Consider the following 26,490-nt stretch of genomic DNA (forward strand, 5'->3'; position numbering starts at 1 on the left):
CTAAGTCATAAAACCTGCCCCAGACCATGTGAGTTTTCACCTTGGTCGGGATGCTAGTTAAGGAATTTTGAGTCTCTATTCACACAACTTGGGCACAGTCCCAGGGCCCCAAGTTTGGACTCATGTCTTTTCCAGTGATGCAGTGAAAAGGTAGTATGGTCTAACAGCTAGAGCCATAAGAGAAAAGAGTTTTTGAATCTATAAAGAAGAAAATGTGATGTTCCGTACAGCAGCTTGGCAACTTCTTTTATATCGCTTTGACTATAATAAAAGTCATTCCGACTTCCAAATTACTAAATTAGAAATGAGTCTCAGAGCATGAAAACTTAAATGGTGAAGGGTGCCAGTACTGAAAAATGTCAACTAGATGGTTTTTTTTTTTTTAAGGTTGCCTGTCTTCTGTAGATTTTGAGTCTTCGAAACATGAATATTCATTTGAATTAAGAAAATCACTTGTCGTATTAAACCACTTCATAGTATCACTCAACAGACTTTTTGTTCAGTGCCTGGAAAAGGTAATATTTCCCAAGGTTCTATTCTTTCATGAAAGGTTCCATTTCAGCAGCCTCCCCCCTAGTGATGCCCACAGGCTGTGACCTCAGAGGCAGCCCTTCCCACTAAAGCACAATGCAGGCGGGCTTCCCTGGTGGTGCAGTGGTTGGGAATCTGCCTGCCAATGCAGGGGACACGGGTTCGAGCCCTGGTCTGGGAAGATCCCACATGCCGTGGAGCAACTAAGCCCGTGAGCCACAACTACTGAGCCTGCGCGTCTGGAGCCTGTGCTCCGCAACAAGAGAGGCCACGATAGTGAGAGGCCTGCGCACCGCGATGAAGAGTGGCCCCCACTCGCCACAACTGGAGAAAGCCCTCGCACAGTAACGAAGACCCAACACAGCCAAAAATAAATAAATTTATTTTTTTAAAAAAGAACAATGCAGGCCTATTTGAAATCCCCACCATCCCTCCAATACCTCAAGAGCCCATGACTCACTTGGTCTTTTGTTTCCCTCACTGAAATACAAACGTGTGTCTCACCTTTCTCTCCTCGCTTCTTCTTTGTCCTATCGATATGGTCCTTGAGCTGAATGCGGACCTGTCGTTCATTAGGTTGGTCTCGTATAAATGGATGCTTCATCAGTTGTTCTGTTGCTGGTCGCTGGCTGTGATTCTTTACCAAACAGCTCTCAATAAAGGACTGGAATTTTTTTGACCTGCCAAACAGAAGAGATGAACCCACAGATTAAAAGGCAATCCAAAGAAAAGCAAACTTTAGGGATCAACCAATCTCAAAGTCAGTCTAGCTCTTTATTGGGCACAATGGGGTTCAAAGGCATCATTGCCATCAACACACAACTCAGGCAGTGTATGGTAGTTATAGCACAAAAGCATTTTTGCACAGTTTATACATAATATCACACAGAAGACCAAAAGGCACCAGAGAAGAGAAAGACCCTGAAAAAAATCACACCTGGAAGGTCTACTGGAATGAGGGAACCAGAGCTGGGCCTTAAAGAATTAGGAGAAAAATCACTCTTGGGAAAGGATAGTTCAGGGAAGTAGAAAATCAGTGAAAAACTAAGGCTGGGATTGAGCATACTATATGTCAGGGGACACTGAGGTGAGTTCTCTAAATGTGGCAAAAATGCAAGCTGGGAAAAGTAAAACCAGGGTTGGACAGGTAAGGGGGAGTACATTATGTAGGAATGAACAAGAGTCTTATGGTAAAATGAACATCAGGCAAATTTTTTAACTGGCAGTTTTGAATCACTTTTGACCTTTGTTTTCCAATGAACAAGAACAGGATGTATGTGTATGTTTGCTATCAATCCACAGACTTGGAAACTTAGGGACTAAGTTCATACCCAGAAGCAAATTTATCTCTTTCTAGAAAGGCACCATTTCCTCAGAGATAAACCCTGTGCCAGAGACGCACAGGGGCAGGGGAAAGCTGTGAGAGATACCCGCGAATAGGGCACAAGTCCACAGCGTGGTAGATACTAATGATGACTGGAGCTATGATTCATGAGTTGGGCATGCATGTTCTGTCTGAAAGTTCCAAGAAATTGTCCAGCATCATAAATAATTAAGCTCATGACTCTACAGCATGCCTTTCCGAGGTGCCCCACTGTCAGCAGGGCACATCACCCTTGGAGACCTTGGGGGAACCCTGCTCACCCTCCTCGTGGCCCAACCCTGCTCAGGAATGAATCCATTTTGCGCTCTCTGTTGCCCTCCTGTGGAGCACTGGGGAGTTACAGGAGCAGATCCCCGAAGCAAGCTTCCACAAGCTTCCCTCAACTTCCCAGCGGGCCCTGTGTATATATCCTTCAGGCCTGAAAGGTGTCCTCACCACACAGAACACAATGGTGAGCGTGTTCTTCAAGATTCAAATGGGAGAGGGCACTTTTATACGAACCACTCTCCATTTCTGCTCCGGTCAAAGCAGTTTTTCACCTTACTCCATGTTTTTAAAGTAGTACTGAACTACTGGTATTTTTTCCTCCGTAAATTTCCAGGCTATGTTCAAGCTTTTAAATTATTTTACTAGAAGTAAAGGTCACCTGAAGGTCAGCTCAGGATGAATCAGGATTGGAAACACTGAGGACATAGGAACAGTAGGGTGGACATTCTAAGCACCTCCCTCTAAGTCCTTCAGCTTGTAGCCTGCCTCCCCGACACTGGAAATTCTCCCCAGAGTTGGGAGCTGCCTGAGTCACCTTCCTATCACGAGCACACTACGTGTCTGACAAACAGACGAATGCGTGGATGGTTATCGGGTGAGAATTCTGGACGAGAGCTGTCATGTGGCTTCAAATGCGTGCTTCTGAGGGACAGAGATGAAGGCTTAGAGAGAAGATATCACTTCATACACTTTCTTTCTATCCATTGGATTAATCTGTGGAGGCACTAATGTGATATCATCTAAGGAGGGACTTTGCAAAAAAAACAAAAAACAAAAAAAACCATAATGAAATAATGGACTGTCCTAAGGAATAAAATGAAAAGAATAAGGTTAACCTGTAGAAAGAAATAGACAAACTACACACAGTACTCTTCTAGGTAGAAAATCAGCATTAAAAAGGTGAAAACAAAAACTAATGAAGACAGAAAGCTATTAAATATTCACGAGGAATGCAAGTGGAAGTTCTTTTTTCTCTGCTTGCATCTTGGAAGAAAAAGTTTGTTCTTTATAGAGGGCAGCTATTCATTAGGGGATGATAAATAAAAGAAATCATAACCAATTTAAAAAGAGATCCAGACTTAATAGACTGTACATTCCCTTCCCCGATACTGACACCTCACAAAAGTCAGAGACATCTCTGGGATGAGAGAGTGTTCAGGGAGTTTAATGGGAACTGCTATAGCAGAGTCTTTTTTCCATCATCTCTCCTGGTGAGAAGGAACCTCAAGAGATATTCAAGAGAATATTTTGGGGCCCAAAGGATGGGCCAAGATGTGTAGAACTACAAAGCTGGCAGTCTATCCCATGTCATCTGCAAATGGTCCTCAGTGAAGAGAAAATAATGCTACTTAAAACAAATCTTCAAAGAAAGATTCATTGTCTCCATTTAAGTTAGTGTGACCAAAGAATCAATATGCTTAATTACATGTTTAATTAAAAGTAAAAATACTTCACCTACATTAAGCATCACCTGACTCTTTGCCGAGAGGCCTAATGGGTTTAAAGTACATTTCTATAACTTTATTGTTTCAGTCTTGGCTGCTGGTAATTTAGTTCTGTCACTTTAAAAAAAAAAAAAAAGCTCAAGATTAGTAATACTAATTTCCCAAGGGTTGGCACCGAGAGATAAATGTTAGTGACTGGTACTTACAGTCTGAGATACTAGTTCTTCTAATACCAGTGTCACTGAACACTTTATCTTCCCAGATTTTTCCTGTTTATGTATTAAGTTGTGTTAGAGGAATTAAAAATGCCTGAACGATTATGACATTAATCACTATAACGTTTTAGTGAGCTGGGCTAAAAGTTTTTGGCAATCTTCAGACTCCCTACATGCAATTTGATCTTTAAAATTTGCACTTGCCCAGAACTACTCTTTTTCTCTATTTCAGTTTCCATCATTTACTAACTGTGCGATTTTAGGCCGATCCCTTAACTTTTCTGTGCCTCAGTTTCCCTGGCTGCAAATGGGGATACTGTTAGTACTTATCTCAAAAGACTGTTGTGATGATTAAATGAGTTAGAACCGGACCTGTTACATCATAAATGCTGTATGTGTGTTTGCTATGGTTGTTATTATTATTACTATTACTATGATGACAATGTCCCAGCATCTCTGACCACTACCAGGCTTAAAGAACAGGAGGATCTGCCTTGAGGGCTACGAGCAGAAATTTGAAGGTGATTTTCCCCACTTGGGTTGAACCAAATAGTATAGAGTTCTTTAAGGGAATTATTTTACATATACTAGGATTAGATGCATTAGCAGGAAAAGCCACCAGGATCATTATTATCTCTAAGGAGACTGCAAGAAAAGGTTAATTTTAAAAAAGTTTGTGTAATAACTTCTGTTTTGATTTCAATAAAGTCCAAAGTCACACTACTAGTAGTAACTTCAATCTATTTGAAGTATTTTCTGATATTTCCTCTCTATTATCATTATTTTATTTACAGTCCCCTCCCCACCCAAAAGCATTGTCATTTCGAAAACCAAGTGCTTGATAACCCAGCAAGAATCAGAACTGGTGTCTCATAAAATAACAGAAATGGTTGTAAGCTCTGGAGTAAAAGCAGAAGGCTGGGGTTCCAGGCTGCCATGAACCTGGGACTCAGGATAAGCCATTTAACCATACCAGGCCTCCAGTCTCCATCCGGAGCATGAGTGGCTTGGACCAGGAATCTTATACCTCTTTCCAGTGATAAGCAGTTAGGACTTTTCTGATGAGCTCAATCGAGTGCTGCTTTGCCTGTGTGGAATCTTCACATTTAAAGGGCATGTGAAAAGGACAAGACTGACCATCTTTCACAGGAACAGAGTCATTTCCATCCTTCTCCGGAGACCCCTGGAGGGAAGCTACGGCATGGAGTATATGTGTGAGGGAAGGGGAGCCGGGGTGAGTGCAGTGGGAAGAGAAGAGAGAGGAAATCTTTTGAAGGGGATGGTTACCCATGTGGGTTGAATCCAGCTACACACAGAGCAGGAGTAGAGACAGGAGGGGAACACGGGAATCCCACCGCACTGGTCATCTGTTGACATGGAGACAGACGGTGAGAGCGTCCTTCTTCTCTGATTCAACTCAGTTCGTAACCCTCCTGGAGGCCTAATCAAAGGTCTGAGCCACGTGAACATTGACTGGAGCCCTGACCACAGGACTTCCTTAGCCCGAGGCCTCTCCTCACCACACTGATGGGGGAGGAAGGGCCCGGCTCCTGCTCGCAGGGATGCTTTCCTTTGCTCCCATAACAAAAGGGGAAAACAGCAGTGTGACTGCCTTTGTTTCCCTAATGTTAAGGCTCAAGGAACAAGTGCTCACACTTAGGGACGAGTACAGCTCCTTCTCCACCACTTTAACCTTGAACTTTAAGAGGTCAAATGGTACAGCAGAAAGAATATGGGTTACAAACTTGGCAAACGAAGACTCTACAGCCTAGTGCAAGGAGCATAACCTACCTAAGCCTCAGTCTCTCACCCATAAAATGAGGACTCAGAGCATCTGTCTGGCAGGGTTGTGGTTAAGGAAAAAAAGGGTTATTATGGGACTATACGAAATCATGTGTGTGAAACTTTTGAAAATCGTAAAGCACTACAGAATTTAAAGACTCCTTCATTCAATAAAAAATATATAAAAAAGATTAAATATATACGTTACATATATAGTTTAAATTTACATATATATCTTAAATACACATACATACATATAAGTTGCTGAGTCTACAACATACATATGCCTTGTATGTTGCAGACTCAGTCACGTTCCTTGGAAATGACCCTCAGCTGAATGAATGCTTATAATGAAGAGTTCACGGCCGTCTCTGCCACAATGGCGCCCCCTTTGGTCATATGTTGGAATACACACTAGGAACAGTGTACTTCATCTGATAACTCATTTAAGTAGAGAAGAGCTGGATATAAAAGAACATTTTAGAGTTTTGTTTCTTTTGATGGGGGAGGAGGGAAAGAAGGAAAAGGAAAACAGAAATATTTCAACTTCCTCTCAAACCCTATTCTATTTTAAATCACTTTGGACCTGGTCGTTCAAGACAAGTACTCTGAAGTGCCTAAGTATTTTCACTTAAACACTGGAATTCTATGGCAGAGAAATTCGAGCCACACCAAGTATAAAGAGGCTGCACAGCCATCTTTATAAAGGCTGGGTTCTGAGTGAAAAAGGGTATTTTACCAGGGCTTTTGTTTTTCCCACTTGCTCTCGAACAGTCAAGTCATTTTCCCATCCCCTGACTGGCAGTGTGGGACTCCTGCTTGTAACTGGCTTTCCTTGCAAGCCAGGCAAGGGCGTGCAAGGAGGCTGGTGAGATGAAGGTGGCCTGGTGTGCTTCCTCACTGTTCCTGGACTGATCCAGCTCCCTACAGCATTATCACAATTAGCTCTCATTGCCAAAGGTTTACAGCAGAGAAGTTAGCCTGTATTTCTCCCCAGGTCTGTATTTCTCAGACAAGGTCAGTGCAGGGTTTGCCCTTTTTGGAGCAAGGTCAACGAATGCAGAAACTGTAGTGCCGGGGCCATTCACTCACTTTTCTGGGGGCCAGACGGGTCACACAAAGGGCGATGCAGACCAGGGGTAAGAAGGAAACAGGACAAGTGAGGTGACCAACAGATACCAGCTTCTGGGTTGGGAGAGGCAGTGACTGGGGCAGAAGCACAAGCCCTCACCTTCAAAGGGAGCAGGGGGCTTCCCTGGTGGTGCAGTGGTTGAGAGTCTGCCTGCCGATGCAGGGGACACGGGTTCGAGCCCTGGTCCAGGAAGATCCCACATGCCGCAGAGCAACTAAGCCTGTGCGCCACAACTACGGAGCCTGTGCTCCCCAACGGGAGGGGCCCCGGCAGTGAGAGGCCCGCGTACCGCAAAAAAAAAAAAAAAAAAAAAGGCAGCAGGAACCATTGGGCAGGACAGTATTGCTGCACCTTTGTCAAAAAAGGTCCGAAATCTCCATGGACTGCTCAACCGCCAGATTTTTTAAAGTTGGCAATCAACACAAATATTTCTGAAACGAGGTGTGTGGCCACACCGTGCCAGGCAAACAGCAGATGTGTGGATGGTCATTTTGTCCAGCAGCAGTGAAGGCAGAGAAGGAAGGGAGGGGACAGGGCAGGTGAAGCCCACTGGACTCAGCAGCCCTCCCACCCCCCTTCCCGGGAGGCTTGGCATGAAGCACAAGCAGAAAGCTAGCGGAGGGCTTCACAGTGCCACGGACACTTCCAAGGAACAGAACCGAGCCAACTCCTCCCCAGGAGTCTGTTCCAGAAGAAGGGAGGAAGCAGTGCCTCTGGGCGCCTGTGGATCACATGCTGTGTGGTGCCCAATGGAAGGCTGTTGCTGGGGAGAGAGTTATTGTCTCAACACCACAGTGACCCTCCGGAGAGGGGAGGAGGATGCTCTGCCTCCTCGTTACCAATAGCAACTCTCACTCTCTTCCTGTGCAGCCCTCGGCAACTAACTCCGAGGCTGTCGTCTCTTCTGGCTGTTTCCTTTCCCTCTCTCTGTGCAGTACGCCTTTCTCTTGTTCGACCAGGGTCGCTATGTCATTCCTGGATGATGGTATTAATTACGATTGCTCTCGTATAGTGGAGGGTGAAACTGTGGGTGGGTGCATGAGAAACATGAGGGCCTCGGTCAAAGACCTGATCACGAAGTGGTATGAAAAGGGGCAGAAGAGGGGCTTCCCTGATGGTGCAGTGGTTAGGAATCTGCCTGCCAATGCAGGGGACACGGGTTCGCGCCCTGGTCTGGGAGGATCCCACATGCCGCGGAGCAACTAAGCCCGTGTGCCACAACTACTGAGCCTGTGCTCTAGTGCCCGAGAACCACAACTACTGAGCCTGCATGCTACAACTACTGAAGCCCGTGTGCCTAGAGCCCGTGCTCCACAACAAGAGAAGCCACCGCAATGAGAAGCCCACACACTGCAACGAAGAGTAGCCCCCACTCGCCACAACTAGAGAAAGCCCACACACAGCAACGAAGATCCAATGCAGCCAAAAATAAAAATAAATAAATTTATTTTTAAAAAAAAAAAGTAAAAGAAAAGGGGCAGAAGAGTCTTGTCCCTTCAGGCTCAAGATGCCTAGAATATGTCTCTAGAAAAGGGTAGGAGGTCATAAATGGTCCAGGAATTGGGCCCAGGGCAAAGGGAATCAGAATTGAGAATGTACCAAGGAGGATATACCATATCCACAGGGGGAAGGGGAGAAGCAATGAATTTTTTGTCACAGCATGACAAGATACAAAGACCCTGATGTAAGTGCACAACATAGTCAAAAGTCCAGCTCCTGGCCTAACATGTAGAACTCTGTTCCCAAATTCTAGTCAATCATACACTACCAACACAATTTTTACCCTGCACTTCACCACCCATACAAGTATTCACTTAGCATTTTTCTTTAAATTAAGTCACTTTTTTTTTTTTTTTTTTTAATTTTGTTCTTTTTTTTTTTTTGCTGTACGCGGGCCTCTCACTGTGTGGCCTCTCCCTTTGCGGAGCACAGGCTCCGGACGCGCAGGCTCAGCGGCCATGGCTCACGGGCCCAGCCGCTCCATGGCATGTGGGATCTTCCCAGACCGGAGCACGAACCCGCGTCCCCTGCATCCGCAGGCGGATTCTCAACCACTGCGCCACCAGGGAAGCCCTAAGTCACTTTTTATGTGAATTAGTTTATTAGATGGAAAAGTTATATCACTTCCCCAAATAAGAAGCCAGTATCACCTGCCATAAAGAGAAAGCAATAGCAAAAATAAAAATTATAAATGCTCACGCACAGAGCAGTGAAATCATCTCGCATACTACCGAGCGTGTATATACATTAAGGGAGTTAATGTCTTAAGGAACAGAAGAACGTCAGCTAATCTAATGGGCTGACTCCAAACTATCACCCTTTCTGATGAGATATTCTGCACTACCAGGAAAGATATTACTCGGAGTAATAAATCAAAGCGCTTTGATGTTATTACTTGGGTTCTGCTACCCATTTTAGCTAATACCTCCTTACCTTGAAGGTGTGAAGATAAGGACTTACTGTGCAAATAGTAGGTCCTCAATATGTACTTTAAGATGAATAACATCATAATCACTCACCAAGTCTTAGTACATATTAGTCTAATCTTGTCAGCAGGACCTAAGGATTTGAGCTCATCCAAAAGAGAATCACAGAAAACCCTGCTCTTAGACCTGTAAAACACGGAAGACCAAACTCACCACTTCTTAGACTTCAGCCGAGGCGCTGGGTTCCGGGGGATGAGAAAGAGGGCTCTCATGGGGTGCATGTCACACAGAGCTGCAAGAGACCAAAACAAGGGCCAGCTCGGGTTAGGAGGCCAAACCCAGGCCAAGCCCATCCTAGCTGTGCTGCTAATGCTGCCAGATGGCTCCCTGAGTCCAGGCATGACCAGTGAGCGGTGTCAGAAGATCATAAAGCTTCCGTTTGGTGAGCAGTTAAATGAGCTGATTATAGGAGTCTCCTATAATCCAACGCATTTCAATTAGAGATTGTTAACATGTCTACTTTTCACTTCATTTTTAAGGACAACAAGTTAAAGGCTCAACAACCTTTGCTTTGCTATAAATAACCATCTAAGATCCAAGTAAACAACATCAAGATAACAACTACAATGGAGATAGTAAGTTATTTTTAATTAGTAAAATCCCAAATCATAAAATAAAAGATATTTGATAATCCACTGTCTATTTCTTAGGTGCTGGAAATGCAATGTTACCTTCCTGGATTTTTGGAGTATAAAGCACTAGACCAGAACACCTTTCTATCTGTATTTCCAAACACTTTGAATGGCTTTTCATGATGGGTTTTTTTGGGGGGGTTGTTTTGTTCAATGGCCCCGGGAAGACCAGAGGATTAAGGCAAAGGAAGTCTGGCAGAAGAGATAAAAGTATCTCAAATTGTGAAGATGACATTTAGTGAAAACACTCATACATTCTTATCTGAATCAGAATATTGCACTAGTTTACTTTTCATCTGGGAGTATCTTTTCCTTTGTGCCTAGAATAAGAACATATTTTCCCCCAAAGCTGAAGGATTCAGTGGGTGGAAATTTATTTTTAGCCCTCTCTACTACTCATTAAGAATGATGATATGGTTTCAAGACTGCCAATATTATTTTTCTGATTCATAAATGCCTATTAGCATTGCGGATGAGGGGATTTTGCCAATAAACATTCCAGTCATGCTACAGATGAATTCTACCAACTCTGGAATGAGAAATAAGAAAACTATGATAACTTGAGGGTAAAAAGTCGTATGAGCACAATATGACCTGTCGTACAAACAGGGGGCCTGCTTTGGTCCGGGTCCTCTGGAAAGCAGACACCAAGGTGGTATTAAACATGACAGGATATCACTGGGGGAAATTCTTGTCTGAACAGAGAGGGAGCGAGGGAAGGCTGGGAGAGTTGTCAGATTGCTATGAAGTGTGCTGGGAGGGAGAAAAAGTAGGTGGAGTGTGCTAGGCTGTCCCACACTCTAAGAAAACCAAGGAGGGAAACTAAGGAGTGAAAGCTGCCTTCCAAGGAATCCCTGTCTTCCAGGAAAGGGTCTGCCTTATATCCCTGCCATGCTCGGTCACTGGTGCCGAATGGCCCTCGGGAGGTGCAGCCTCGGGGTCATGGCAGCAGCTGCCCCTGGTCAGTTGCACTTCCTGCGTGGAGTCTCTGAGGTGCATGCTCGTGGTGACCAAGGGGCTGCGGAGATTCTCTGTGGGGTCTGTGCTCAAGATCTCCAGGAATTGGAGAGGTTCTCCAGGTAGGCAGAACCCTGGCCACCCTGCCTCCAATAAGCAGGGAAATCTAAAACTCTAAACAGCGGTATTTTAAGAGGAGTGAGAGAAACGGAGTGCAAGTGTTCACATAACCTAACCCATGCACTGAAAATCGGCTGTGAATTTTTGTTACGTTGGCGTTTACAGCCTTTGTGGCTTGGTCGCAGTTTTACTACAGGCGAAGAGTAGTTCAAGAATAAACTACACACCGGATCTGTAAACAGATTAGACTCTCAAAGTTTGCTTCCCTTTGCTTTCTTGTTTCCCCTCATAAACACAAGATCCTCACACCCCTCTGAAATGAATGGATCCCTGGTTGATTTAAGATGACTCTGCTTTCTCAATATGCCAGCTTGAGTCCATGCAGGGCTTGGTGTAGCAGAAATAAAGGTACTGCAGCTCCTGGCAAGGAAGCGTCAGTACCTGCAGGGCAGACCAGTAACAGATTTCACCCAGAGGAAGGTACTTACGGGGAGCACCTTCTGCCATCTCGATGGCGGTGATTCCCAAAGACCACAAGTCACTCTGAAAAAGAAGGAAGGCACAGACACATGCGTAAATGCAGTCAACAGAGGATAACTTGGTTAAACCTGGTAATTGCTTCAGAACTGCCTGTGGGAAAGCTGTCCAGCCGTCTCTTTACAAACTGATTTTGCCCGCTAAGCTTAAAAGCAGGAACAGCCTCATTCGCTTTCCATTGATAATAACTTTCACGGTGCCTGACACATGGTGAGTTTTCAATCCAGGTATGAAAAAATGAATATAAGGTTTCAAACATTAATTTATCACTAACATTTATCTATTGAATGAAACACATGAAACTGCTGCTGTTCGACTGTTTTTAACACCTTCATTGAGGTATAACTGTCATATAATTAACTGTGCATATTGTACTATTTGAAAGGGTCTAATGTGTGTATACACCTGTGAAACCATCACCACAATCAAGATAGCAAACACATCTATCACCCCAAAAGGTCCCACTTGCCCCTTTGCAGTCTCTCCCTCCTGCCCTTCCTGTCCCCAACCCCAGTTCCTGTTCCAAGGCAACCATTGATCTGCTTTCTATTACTATGGATTAGTTTACATCTTTTAAAGTTTTGTATAAAATGAAATCCTCTGGTTTCTTTCACTTAGCACAATGTATTTAAGGTCCATCCATATTACCGCGTGTATCAGTACTTCAGTCCTTCTTACTGCCGAGTAGTGTTCCATCGTATGGATATACTACAATTTGTTTATCCATTCACTTGTTGATGGACATTTTGGTTGCTTCCAGTCAAGGCCATTAAAAATAAATCTGCTACAAATACTCACGTACAAGTCTTTGTTTTGATGCATGCTCTTACTTCTTTTGACTAAAAACCTAGGAGTGGAATGGCTGGATCATAGAGTAAATGCTAGATCATATTGTATTTATAATCAATTGTTTTTAACCTACAGAAACAGCAATTTCATATCATTTAACCAAACAAGATGAGGATGGGGAAGCTTTTGGATGGTGGTGTTTACTGCTGTATCTCAGTGCTTAGAATAGAGCCAGCCACAGAAGTAGTAGGTGTTTGATATATTTGTTGAATGAATGAACAATATCTTTTATCTTGTAAGTAGACGAATATGTAAAATAGAAATCCTATACCCTTATCGTCTTTCTTATTCTCAGACTGACTTTTATGCTCTTATCAGAATTTTCTAGGCTAATGTCTCCACTTCAACCTGTGCAATCTCCATCTCTAGCACTATGCTTCTCCCCTACTCTGCGCCCATGGCTCAGTAGTTTCTAAATAGTGCATAGGAGGGAAACAAATCAAAAGATGGGCAAACCATAAGAAAACACATGTAAAATTCAGTTCAGTGGCCCACAGTCCTGAGGAAGACTTTCACCCTCCTTTCATTTTAAATGTATCCTGCATTTTGTACATAATTCCAAACTCTCACCGGTAACCTCACTGAGATTTCAGAGATCAAAGTTAAGTTCCCTTGCTATTCCCATCAAACAAACGTCAAGGCCACACAGAAAGGATATGTAACTGGAAGAGAACTATGAAATCCACCCTGAGCCATTCCCTAGGACCAAACTTCTCAATATCCAGTGGGTGACACCCAGGCTTGTTCAGTATTTGGACCGAGGCCCATACAACCTAGAGGGGGCTTTCTATGGGGTCTAGATTCTTGCCTAAAGTGCGATCTACCTTAGAGCAAGTGGCTGGAGCACACGCTAAACCCACACTAGGACCAAGGGGGGATTCTTTAATTCACAAGCCATCAACCTGTCCACATAAATATTACAGAGTTCATAAAGGTTCTCAGTCCAAATGCGGATAACAGTGCACCTGTGCAAAACCACTGTCCACAGATTCTAAGTAACTTCTCTGCATAGAACACAACTCAAGGAGTCAACTGTTGTCCTTTCTCTATCTTCCATTTCAAGTGTATTCAAAGTTATCACTGAACACACACACACACACACACACACACACACAGTCGGCACAGCCCAGCAAATGGCTGAGTCTTCCCGCAGGCTGCTGGCCTTGCTCACTGCGGTTTCTTCTGCAGCTAATGGGGAAAGCCCAGGCCACCCATCACAGGCTGGCTCAGGAGTAGTAACTGGTAAAGATGACCACACAGCTCTCTTGTACCTGGAACATTACGGTTGACTGACACAGGCGATCATTGGGGAACATGACGAAAACCCTGAGTCACTAGTGTGCAGGAAGCATTCAACAGGAAATGCAGCAAGAACAGTCTGGAACTGGTGGGTTGGGCTGTTTTGATAAGACTTCAGGCCTTGGTAGTAGTTCTCCCACCACCTTCCCAACATCTCGAGGAACTGAGTGTTTCTGCAGTGTGAACCGAGGTGCAAATTATGAAGGTGGTGGCCAGGCTCTATGCACCTACTTGCCAGAGCAAAGTCAAATTTAAATGGCCTTTAAGTCTAGGAAGCTTGAGCTGGTTTGAAAGCCAACACAGCTGAAAGGAAACGATGGAACTGGGATGAGAAAGGCTCCAGGCCAGTCCTCAGACAGGGGAAGAAAATGCTCAGGAAACTCAGGCAAACTCCTGGTACTCCTGCTACTGACCAAGCCCAACAACGAGCTGGCTGACTCCCTCCCCTCCATAAAGTCTTTGCTCAAATGCTGTGTTCTCAGTGAGGACCACTGAACCTCCCTCCCGGCACTGCCAGATCCCTTTCCCTTTCCCACTTTTGTTCCCCAGAGAACTGGTCATCTTCTGACAACTGTGTAACTGACTTGTCACTAATTTATTACGTTTTTTGTTCATTGTTTGTGTCCCTGTCCCCAACACACACACACTAGAACATGAAGTCCACAAGGGCAGGGATCTTTGCTTTGTTGACTGGTCCACAGTACCAGAACAGTGCCTGGCACATGGTAGGCACTTGATAAATACTTGTTGAAATAATGAACACATGAAAGATGCATGAGAGGAAGGAGCAAAACCTAAGTGTCTTAAGGCTGTTAGACCTTTTGTAGATCATCTAGTCCAACCTTTCATTTCCCAGATGAGAAAAAATGACTTACCCAAGATCACAGAGCAACTCAGCGCCAAGTTTTAATCAGAGCTTGGTCTCCTGCCTCCCAGGCTAGTTCTTTTTTTAACTATCATCACACTGTAAGGACCTGAGAATTCGCTTAAAAAAACCTTTTGGGGGCTTCCCTGGTGGCGCAGTGGTTGAGGGTCTGCCTGCCGATGCAGGGGACAGGGGTTTGTGCCCCAGTCCGGGAGGATCCCACATGCCGCGGAGCGGCTGGGCCTGTGAGCCATGGCCGCCGAGCCTGTGCGTCCGGAGCCTGTGCTCCGCAATGGGAGAGGCCACAAGCGGTGAGAGGCCCGCGTACCGCAAACAAACAAACAAACAAACAAAAAAAAACCTTTTGGGGCCCATAAAATAATTGCTTCAGATTCCTACTTTGTCTACAGGTAATTGAAGGTGTGGCAACTCAAATGAAGGTGCTGAGATTCCGTGAGGCACACCCCAAACCAGTGCTCAGCTTTTCCTAGAGGCAGCATGAATAGGCTTTCAAGTCAGACAGACCTGGATTCAAGTCCAGGTTCCCAATTGAACCGCATCCAGAAGACCGCTCAGAGCTTAGCTTTCCGTTATGCAAGAGAGACAGCTGTGGCATGTATGCATGTAGGTATGCTGCCTAGCACAAAACCTGGCACACAGTGGGCTCAAGAATATTAATCATTTTCTTCTCCTCTACTGTGAGGTGAGACTGCCTTTGCCTGCCCAGTTTAGACTTCTTCGATTTCCCTCTACTTGGTTGTGGCCAGTACTGTTTGTTGGCTAACCCAACAGGCATTTCAGCCCCCATTGCCCTTGCTGCCTCCATTTCAGAGTATAGGAAAGCTAAACTTGTTTATCCAGATTTCCCTACAGCTAAGGATGGCAGTTAAGGATGTGACCTCATGAGACTAAGGCAAACATCTTCTGGGAGCTTCTGTAAGAGCTTTTGCTTTTCCTGAAATAAGTGACAAATATAGCTGGTGTCTTGACAACTCTTCCCTACTTCTTAGTGCCTTGAATAAAAACATGCTACCTGGAGCTACAGCAATCATCTTGCAACCATGAGGCAATAAGTCAACAAATTAATGATGACAGGGCAGAAAGGTAGGAGCCTGGGTTTTGAAGACATCAGCGAGCTACCACACCAACCCTGGACTGCCTGCCTCCAGAATTCTGGTGACATAAGAAACATAAGTACAGCTAAAAGCAATCTTAGTGATAATATGTATAGAGCAATAATTTGAGAAAGCGTATTTCGACAGTAAGGAAAAAGAGAGGACGCAGTTGTTAGGTGATCCTGGATTTATCCCATAGGAAGAGGGAAGGGTTAGTGAAGAGAGATGTTTCCTTTATTCAGTACACAGCATCTCAGATCCTCTCTTAGGCTGCTTTCCCCAAACCTCCCAAACAACCCCTTCAAACCAAAGGTCAGAGCATCCCAACTCCGGCGCATCCTTTGTCACGTGACCAAGCCAGAAATTACTTCTTCTTTAAGCCTTCATTTGATATCATCATTAAGATCATTTTTTTCCCCCTGGGATTCTCTTGTTTTCCAAAAGGAACATTTATATTCCTGGCCCTATATACCCAGAGCTGCTTGTAAGCTACGCTTAACTGCCCATGATAGAAAGCAATAAACGTCCTTGACGGGCCTTGTTTAAGCCTTTGGATACATTAGCAAGTCCCAGAGACACTTCAGAACTTAAATATGGGAGAAAATGTTCCAATTACAACTGTCAAGACAGATCACAGGAGACGGGAGAGGGAAGTGGGCGGAACGAGATGAGGAGAGAGTCGGGGAGAGATAAGTTTCCTTCGTGGCTGTGGCGGGACTCATTTTGGCAGGAGCTGGGTAATTCATTATTCTAGAGGTGCTGTGCAGCCTGGCCTGCGGCATGATTAATAGCCCAGTCCTGTGTGCATTACAAACAGAACAGAGACAAATTCTAGTGCCTCCGAGAAGGCAGAGGCAAGCACACGACTTCTGGCTGGTGAGGGGCCAGCTGGCACGAAGGCAGCTTGAACGTAATGACAGAGCATTCCTCTTGGGGCCAGGCTGCTCAACAAGTGAAGAAAAGAACACTTCCTCGTGCTCAGCCACACAAGGAAGGAGAGGCAAGGGGGCCCAGGAGCAGAGCCCCAGCGTGCGCCGAGAGGCAGAAAGAACACATGCTGCGCAGCCAGCAGAGCTGGGGCGAGCCCCTCGACTCCTCTGAACCCATCTCCTCACCTGTAGCCCAAAGAGAACACCTATCTTGCAGGGTTGATCGAGGATTCAGTAAGATAATATCTGCAAAGTTCATAACACAACGCAGTGTCTATAGTGGGTATTTAACAAATAGTGGCACAGACAGATCCTGAGGTCCAGTTATCACTGACTGGCAGTTAAACCAGCAAACTTGAGTCAGGTAAGCTGACAAGGAGCCCTGGTACTCAAAGAAGTAGCTGGGATGATGCAGGAGCAAACAGGAAAGGGCGTGTCGTTCCTTCTCCAGCCTTGCAGTCTACCCAGAGGGACAGGCAGAAATGGGGTTAGCTGAATCCTGGCCCCATCATCCCATAGCAGAGGGTAGCAAGGTGGTCTAGAGTTGACAGACAGTAGCTTCATACCAGGCATAATTGGTGCAGTGGATTCTACCAAGTTTTAATTTACCAAGACCAAGAAATCAGCCATTTTACCAAGACCAGAAATTAGTCTTTTGTCATGCAATTTATTCTTTATTCACTTTTTGGAAATGTTCCAGCTGGAAAAAGGAAATTGAATTTATTGTATGGGTCCCTAAGGGCAGCACCTTAATCTAGAGATAGAAGTTACAGAGAAACAGATTCTGGCTCAATGTAAGCAGACAATTAGAGGTGTATAATGCAAACAGGCAGTTCAAATCCTATGATATTGCTGGGGGTTTTTTTAGGTCAAAATGGCTCCAAATGGCAGTACCTTCACATGACACAAACACAAATATTAACTATCGTATATTGAGTACTTACCAAATAGGCATTGAATGAATTCCTTTACGTACGTTAGCTCACTTTATTCTACTATAACGTTGTAATATACAATCATTATTCCCACAGAGACTCAGAAAGGTTAAATAACTTCCCTGAAGGAATAGAGTGCAAGGAGATGAAGTCTACATTTTAAACAAGTCCTGTCCAACTTCAAAACGCTGACTTAGTCCCTATGCCGTATACTTCTATACTACATTATATATAAACAGAACCAGGGTGGTGAGTTCAGGGTGACTGAGGATAATCAAGCACAGGTAGTTATTCATAATCCCATTTTCCCACAGAGTCCCTTGTTCAACTACATTTGTTATCTGACCAAAGGGAAAATACTGGAAGAGTAGCTTATTCTCTTCACCTGGGGATCAGCCTGGAGCCCAGAGGAGGGGGTGATATGTCTGACTAAGGAATGCTGTGTAGGTGGGTGTGAACATGGAGCATGATAAATATGTTTAATAGAAGTTTGTTTCCGCTCGTAATAATAACGGTGTGTGTATCATCCTTCCTTCTTACCACGTGGGCATGAGACCTTTGTTGAGATTTCAGTAGACAGAGGCCAGGTCTCATTTGAGAGGTAAACCTCATTCTGCGATGTGAATATCATCCCCTTACGTGACACCCCGCATACATCTTGGTGATGCCCCCCTGACTAGTCAGGCCTTGCTTTATCTTTATCTCCAGTCGAGCCTCTTACCTACAGGGGCTCTTTTCACTCTGCCTGAATAAAGCCAATTACCCATAACACTGGAGAATGAGTATTTGCTCTACAGCCAGAGCACAATACTGACCCAAACCCTGCAGGAGACACCTATGACTTTACATGGGCCACAGCACCTGTGTGCACAGTCTCATAAACAGAGTTTAGGTGAATAACAAATGACATTAGCACAGATCAGGCCAGAGAACGGGTGGTGGGGTTGAGGGGATATGCCATTTCACTGTACTTCTCTTACTTGACTAAACCACTATGAAAGCATGACCATTTATGGTGTAAAAAATTAGAACAGGACAGAAAGATACATAAAATAAAAAGTTTAAGTTCTCCATCCACATGCCATTTATCCATGGAGTAGGGGAGAATAAGAGTCTCTTATGTGTACTATACTGTAAGTTGTTTTGTGTACCTAACACTGTATCTTGGGATCTGCCCAACTTCAACATATACACTACCTCATTGTTCAAATGGCTGCGTAGTATTCCAGTGGACAGATGTGCCAGTCTTTATGCAGCCAATTCCCTATGAATGGGCTTTTGGCCACAGAGAACTTTCTTTAGTGAGTGGTTCTGTTAAAGCAATAAATACATAGGACTAGAAAATACTTGGCAAATCCCATCCAACTGAAATGAAATTCAAGTGAAAAAAAAAATAACAATTTAAACAGCCTAGGAATTTTGAACAGTTTTATTAATTTCAAGTCTTTTGAATGCTTATTATTAAATGAGAAAGCTTTCATTATTGCCCCACATACTTATCAGGAGAATGAAACCTTTCCTTTTGCTTGAAGTGTTTTGACAGATTTTCTGAAAACAAGAAAGGAAGGGCCTCTAGGGGAAAGTGAACACACCAGGCAAATGAGATTCTGGCACTCCTCCTTAGGATAGGGGTTATTTTCAGTCAGTTACTTACTGTGCCCAGTAGATTATCAGACAAAACCAGACTGCAAAAAAAAGCATGAGCTCTTCGACTGCTTTCCACAGAGGCTCTTATTTTATTGAATTTCGCTAGTTTAAAAAAAAATTTTATAGCAGTTTCTAAAGACATTGTAGACAAATAAAATAATAAATAATTAAGAAATAATCAAATATTTGTAATAAAACCAAACTATACTCTTTTGCATTTTGTCTTTATTTTAAAGACAGGGCTTTTGTGATAGAAAACCTAACAAAGCCCAGTGGCCTTCAAGTCATCTTTTATCCTAAACATGCCCTCTAGGCTGAAAGTATCTACAGCACGTGAGAGCCCAAAATGCTGACATCGGTTTCTGAGGCTGGGATACACTCTGGCTCAAATGGACAACCAAACACACAGTAACAAACCATTTAACTTTGACGGGGTCGCAAATGGACTTTCTAGATGAAAACTGCACATACAGATAGAGCTTGACTAATTCCTTTTGTATAGTGGGTATTCAATAAATAAACGCTGAGTGAATGAATAAAGGGTTTTGAAAGTCAGTATATTGTCAAGCTGTCTCCTGGTGACGGGCTACATTCCTAAGAATAGTGAACAGAAAAAAGTATAGAATCTGATGCCAAAGAAGAAGTAGAAAGATTATTTAAAGTATAGCTTCTTCTCTGATCCACAGTAAAACTACAAAGTAGTTAAAATGAATCTTCAAAGAACTCCCAAATCTTCCTTTCTGCTTGGTCTTCCTAATCTACCCTTTTGTCATGCTCCCAGGACAAGTGATCAGTGAAGCTCATATTTTTGCCATGACTTCTTCTTCCTCTTGTAAAACCTACATTTATGACAATCCTAAAAAACTAATTCGTACTAAGGTCGAAAATGGCTGATAGAGTTGAATCTGTTCTCTCATCAGGTTTCTTTATTTTTTAATAAAAGGCACAGAAATTAATCTTCAACTTATTAATGTCTCAGGATACTTTCATAGTCACAAGGACTTCCAGCACCTCTGAAATCATCCTGTGCAGGATGATGTCCCCTGCGGTTATTCATACATCAGGCTTTGTCCTCACCTAGGATTATGCATTAGGCTCAAAAATTTTTTCACTGACCCCAAACTGTATTTCTTAGTCCTAATCTGAACAAAGAGGTTTAAGATACCAGTTTAATTCCAAGCTTTGGCTTCACCAGAGGAAGTCCTCTTCTAGTTACTCTACTGAAAACAACTACATCACAGGGATCTTTTTTTTTTTTTTGCGGTACGCGGGCCTCTCACTGTTGTGGCCCCGCCCCTCGTTGCGGAGCACAGGCTCCGGACGCGCAGGCTCAGCGGCCGTGGCTCACGGGCCCAGCCGCTCTGCGGCATGTGGGATCTTCCCGGACCGGGGCATGAACCTGTGTCCCCTGCATCGGCAGGCGGACTCTCAACCACTGCGCCACCAGGGAAGCCCAGGGATCTATTTTTTTATATATATATATTTTATTTTTTTGGCCGTGCCACGTGGCATGTGAGATCTTAGTTCCCCAACCAGGGATCGAATCCACGCCCCCTGCATTTGAAGTGCAGAGTCTTAACCACTGGACTGCCAGGGAAGTCCCACAGGGATCAATTTTATGCCACAGAACAAAAGTCCCATATATACTACAGCCAGCCATAATACTTAAAAGGCTAAGCTAAGGTTGAAAGTTTGAAACACTCTGATTCTCCATGGTATGTTATAAAGCAGTCTAAAATATCTGTGGCCCAGATGTAGACTAGTTAGCACTTGTTAGGTGTAACTATAGTTTGACGAATTGCTTATAGCCAATTATGATACACGTATCTGGTCTGGGACATATATTTTGTAGTGGCTCCTCTGAAGGGATTTGCAAATCAAATTATTTAAATGTGCTTATCATTAGCAGTTTAAATAAATGACATTTATTTTGGCAAGAGATTAATTTTTAACTTGGCAGCTGTTTCCAGACAGATTGGTGTCAGGTTATTACAGTGACTAACTCTGAAAGAAGGAGGAAATTTACAGGAGATTATTTTGTTTTTAGACCTTCAAGCTTGCATTTCTCCAAAGAAGCAAATAATTTTGTCAATGCCGAGACACTGGGTCCCAAAGACATTGCAATGTCTGCATCTTTGTGACCTGATTTCCATAATAACCCCACATGTGGAGAACTAAAAATGTTCTTTAATAGAGAAATTCTTCAAATATACTCTTCAGAGGCTGTTTTGTTGGTAAATTGGATATTTATATAGGATTGCATCAGAGTGAGGCAGGGTAATATATTGGAAAGAGCTTTAAACAGAGAGTGGGAGACGTGGGATCAAGTCTCTGACAAGATCACTAACGGGGTGTGCACTTGCAAAGGTCTTGGACCTCAGTTTCTTTCTTTCCTCAGTTTCCACAGCTATAAGATGAGGGTGTTTCAAGGAGATCATTAAAGTACTTTGGTGAAAAGTCCATGCACCTACAGAGAGAAGTAAGTCAGAAAGAGGAAAAAAAATACTGCATGCTAACACATATATATGGAATCTTAAGGAAAAAAAAAAAAAGGTCATGAAGAACCTAGGGGCAAGACGGAAATAAAGACACAGACCTACTAGAGAATGGACTTGAGGACACAGGGAGGGGGAAGGGTAAGCTGGGATGAAGTGAGAGAGTGGCATGGACTTATATATACTACCAAATGTAAAATAGATAGCTAGTGGGAAGCAGCCGCATAGCACAGGGAGATCAGCTTGGTGCTCTCTGTGACCAACAAGAGGGGTGGGATAGGGAGGGTGGGAGGGAGACGCAAGAGGGAGGAGATATGGGGATATATGTATATGTATAACTGATGCACTTCGTTATAAAGCAGAAACGAACACACGATTGTAAAGCAATTATACTCCAATAAAAACGTTAAAAAAAAAGAAAATAAAGTCCATGCGCCTATGTTCTTGAAAAGATAAAACTGACAAACCTTTAGCTAGATTCACGAAGAAAATAAGAGAAAAGGCTCAAATAAATAAAATCAGAAATGAAAGAGAAGTTCATTTCTCTTACAACAGATACCATAGAAATACAAAGAATCATGAGACTACTATCAACAGCTATACGCCAACAAATTGGACAGTCTAGAAGAAATAGATAAATTCTTAGAAGCATACACCCTTCCAAGACTGAATCATGAAGAAATAAAAAATCTGAGTAGACCAATCACTAGTAAGGAGGTTGAAACAGTAATCAAAAACATCCCCCCAAACAAAAGTTCAGGACCAAGAGGTTTCACTGATGAAGCATTCAAAGAAGATGTCATACCTAAACTTCTCAAACTCTTCCAAAAAACTGAAGAGGCTAGAACACTTCCTAATTCATTTGACGAGGGCAACATTACCCTGATACCAAAACCAGACAAAAAAAGAAAACTACAGGCCAATATCTCTGATGAACATAGATCCAAGAATCCTCAACAAAGTATTAACAAACCAAAACAACAACACATTAAAAGGATCAAGTGGGATTTATTCCAGGGATGCAAGGAAGGTTCAACATCTGGAATCAATGTGATACACCATATTAACAAACTGAAGGATAAAAATCATATGATCATCTCAATAGATGCAAGAAAAACATTTGACAAGATTCAACATCCATTTGTGTTAAATAAAAAACTCTCAATAAAATGGATATAGAAGGAACGTACCTCAACATAACAAAGGCCATCTATGACAAACCCATAGCTAATAAACTCAGTGGTTAAAACCTGAAAGCTAGCCCTCTAAAATCAGGAACAAGACAAGGATGCCCACTCACCACTTTTACACTCTTAGTCAGCATAGTATTGGAAGTCCTAGCCAGAGCAGATAGGCAAGAAAAAGAAATAAAATGCATCCAAATTGGAAACGAAGAAGTAAAACTGTCACTATTTGCAGATGACATTGGTTTTCTATTGATTTTACACATAGAAAATCCTAAAGACACTACTAAAGGAACTGTTAGAAATAATAAACGAATACAGTGAAGTTGCAAAATAAATATACAAAAATCTATTGTGTTTTTATACACTAACAAACTAGCAGAAAGAGAAATTAAGAAAATCTCATTTACAATTGCAACAAAAAGAATAAAATATCTAGGAATAAATTTAACCAAGGAGGTGAAAACTGTTACTGAAAACCATAAGACATTGTTTCAAGAAATTGAAGAAGACACAAAGAAATGGAAAACTATTCTGTGCTCATGGATTGGAGATATTAACATTGTTAAAATGTCCATATGCCTGAAGTAATCTACAGATTCAATATAATCCTTGTCAAAATCCCAATGACATTTTTTACAGAAACAGAATAAAAAATTCTAAAATTTGTATGGAACCACAAAAGATCCTGAAAAGCCAAAGCAATCCTGAGGAAAAAAGAACAAAGCTGGGGGTATCATATTCCCTGATTTTAAATTATACTACAAAGCTACAGTGATCAAAACTGTAGAGTATTGGCATAAAAACAGACACACAGATCAATGGAACAGAACAGAGAGCCCTCCACACATACAGACAACTAATTAAGACAAAGGAGCCAAGAACATAGTGGATAAAGGAAAGTTTCATCAATAAATGTGGTGGGAAAACTGGACAGCCACATGCAAAAGAATGACACTAGACTGCCATCTTACATGGTACAGAAAAATTAACTTAAAATGGATTAAAGATTTGAATGTAAGACCTGAAACCATAAAACTCCTAGAAGAAAACATAGGTGGTACACTCTTTGACATCAGCCTTAGCAATCTTTTTGAATATGTCTCTTCAGGCAAGGGCAACAAAAGCAAAAATAAACAAGTGGAACCACATCACACTAAAAAGCTTCTGCACAGCAAAGGAAACCATCAACAAATCAAAAAGGCAACCTACCGAATAGAAGAAGATATTTGTAAGTCATATATCCTACAAAAGGTTAATATCCAAAATATTAAAAACTCATACAACTCAACAACAAAAAACCCCCAAACAATCTAATTGAAAAAATGGGCAGAGGAGATGATAGATATTTTTTCCAAGGAAGACATACAGATGACCAACGGACACATGAAAAGATGTTCAACATCACTAATTATTAGGGAACTGCAAATCAAAACCACAATGAGATATCACCTCACACCTGTTAGAACAGCTATTATAAAAAAAACAAACAAACAAGAAATAACAAAGAGTTGGAGAGTATGAGGAGAAAAGGGAACCCTTGTACACTGTTGGTGAGAATGTAAACTGGTGCAGTAACTATGGAAAATAGTAGGGAGAGCCTTAAAAAATTAAGACTAGAACTACCACATGATCCAGCTATTCCACTTCTGGGTATCTATCCAAAGAATATGAAAACACTAATTTGAAAAGATATATGCACTGCAGTAATATTTACAATAGCCAAGGTATGGAAATAACCTAAGTGCCCATCAATGGATAAATAGATAAAGAAATGTGATATATATATATATATATATACATACACACACACACACACACACACACACACAGGAATACTACTCAACCATAAAAAGATGAACTCTTGCCATTTGTGACAACATGGATGGACCTTGAGGCTATTATGGTAAGTGAAATAAGTCAAATGGAGAAAGACAAATACTGTATGATTTCACTTATATGTGGAATGTAAGAAATAAATGAACATAAACATATATCCCCATATCTCCTCCCTCTTGTGTCTCCCTCCCACCCTCCCTATTCCACCCCTCTAGGTGGGCACAAAGCATGGAGCTGATCTCCCTGTGCTATGTGGCTGCTTCCCACTAGCTATCTATTTTACATTTGGTAGTGTATATATGTCCATGCCACTCTCTCACTTTGTCCCAGCTTCTGATTCACTTGGTTATACAGCAGAAACTAACACACCATTGTAAAACAATTATACTCCAATAAGGATGTTAAAAAAACCAAAAAGATACATGTACCCCTATGTTGATAGCAGCACTGTTCACAATAGCCAAAACATGGAAACAACCTAAATGTCCATCAACAGATGAATGGATAAAGATGTGGTACATATATACAATGGAATACTACTCAGTCATAAAAAAGAACAAAATAAGGCCATTTGCAGCAACACGGATGCAACATGAGATTATCATATTAAATGAAGTAAGTCAGAAAGAGAAAGACAAATATCATATGATATCACTTATATATGGAACCTAAAATAAGGCACAAATGCACCTATCTACAAAACAGAAACAGACTCCTAGACATAGAGAACAGACTTGTGGTTGCCAAGGTGGGGGGAGAGGGGAGGGAGAGGGATGGACTGGGAGTTTGGGGGTGGTAGATGCAAACTATTACATTTAGAATGGATAAACAATAAGGTCCTACTGTATAGCACAGGGAACTATATTCCATAACCTGTGATAAACCATAATGGAAAAGAATATAAAAAAGAATATGTATGTATGTATAACTGAGTCTTTTTGCTGTACAGTAGAGATTGGCACAGAATTGTAAATCAACTACACTTCAATTTAAAAAAATTTAAGAAAAAAAGAAAGAAATGAACAAACAAAACAAAAACGTACACATAGTTACAGAGAACAGATTGGTGGTTACCATAGTGGAAAGGGGGCACAAAGTGGGGAAAAGGGATCAATTGTATTGTGATGGAGGGAAACAAGACTTCTGGTGGTGAGCACGCTGTAGGGTATACAGAAATTGAATTATAATGTTGCATACATGAAACTTATGTTATAAACCAATGTTACCTCAAATAATTGAAAAAAAAGGTCCATCACCTATAAAATGACTATCAGGTTTTCCCCAAGGTTGTCCTGTGATCTACACAGAGACCACAGGGTATCTCTCTGTCTACTGGACAATCTGAACACCCACAGTTCCTACATCCCATTTACCTCCAACCTTAAGGTCTCAACTTTCAGCTGTAATTCACGACAACAATGTCACCTGACATTGCAGCTATCGATGGGATAGTAAACACAAATTATGTTTGATTATTGCCTAACAGAATGGAAAAGAGGAGGGCTTCTTGGAGAAGGGGACAACTTCCACCTCTCTACTTAAACACTGCTTTGAATTTATTAGCAAATTTCTAGTTTATGGTACAAAGTGTCAAGCCACAAATCAGATTTCTCTGAAACACTGCAACAGGCTACAGAAACACCATAAAGTAGCTACTAACATCCCATTTGGTTCTCTCTCATTGAAAAGAAACTCTAATAATTAAACTCTGAGCAATGTAAAAATGAGTAAATATGATTATTATTATTATTTTTTTTTTTTTTTGCGGTACGCGGGCCTCTCACTGTTGTGGCCTCTCCCGTTGCGGAGCACAGGCTCCGGACGCGCAGGCTCAGCGGCCATGGC

General features: G+C 42.4%; 1 protein-coding gene across 5 annotated transcripts in view; it reads right to left on the bottom strand.

Moving 5' to 3' along the window:
* TNIK (TRAF2 and NCK interacting kinase) overlaps positions 1–26,490 on the bottom strand; it is a 438,436-nt gene that overhangs the window by 106,382 nt on the left and 305,564 nt on the right. For all 5 annotated transcript variants that reach the window (XM_024124209.3, XM_024124207.3, XM_024124204.3 and 2 more), the window contains 3 exons: positions 11,440–11,494; positions 9,396–9,474; positions 1,036–1,211 (listed from right to left, as the gene is read on the bottom strand). In XM_024124209.3, coding sequence (XP_023979977.1) covers positions 1,036–1,211; positions 9,396–9,474; positions 11,440–11,494 — 310 coding nt within the window. The remainder of the gene's footprint in view (positions 1–1,035; positions 1,212–9,395; positions 9,475–11,439; positions 11,495–26,490) is intronic.

Source organism: Physeter macrocephalus, chromosome 1 (genome assembly GCF_002837175.3).
Source record: "Physeter macrocephalus isolate SW-GA chromosome 1, ASM283717v5, whole genome shotgun sequence".
Classification (NCBI taxonomy): Eukaryota; Metazoa; Chordata; class Mammalia; order Artiodactyla; family Physeteridae; genus Physeter; species Physeter macrocephalus.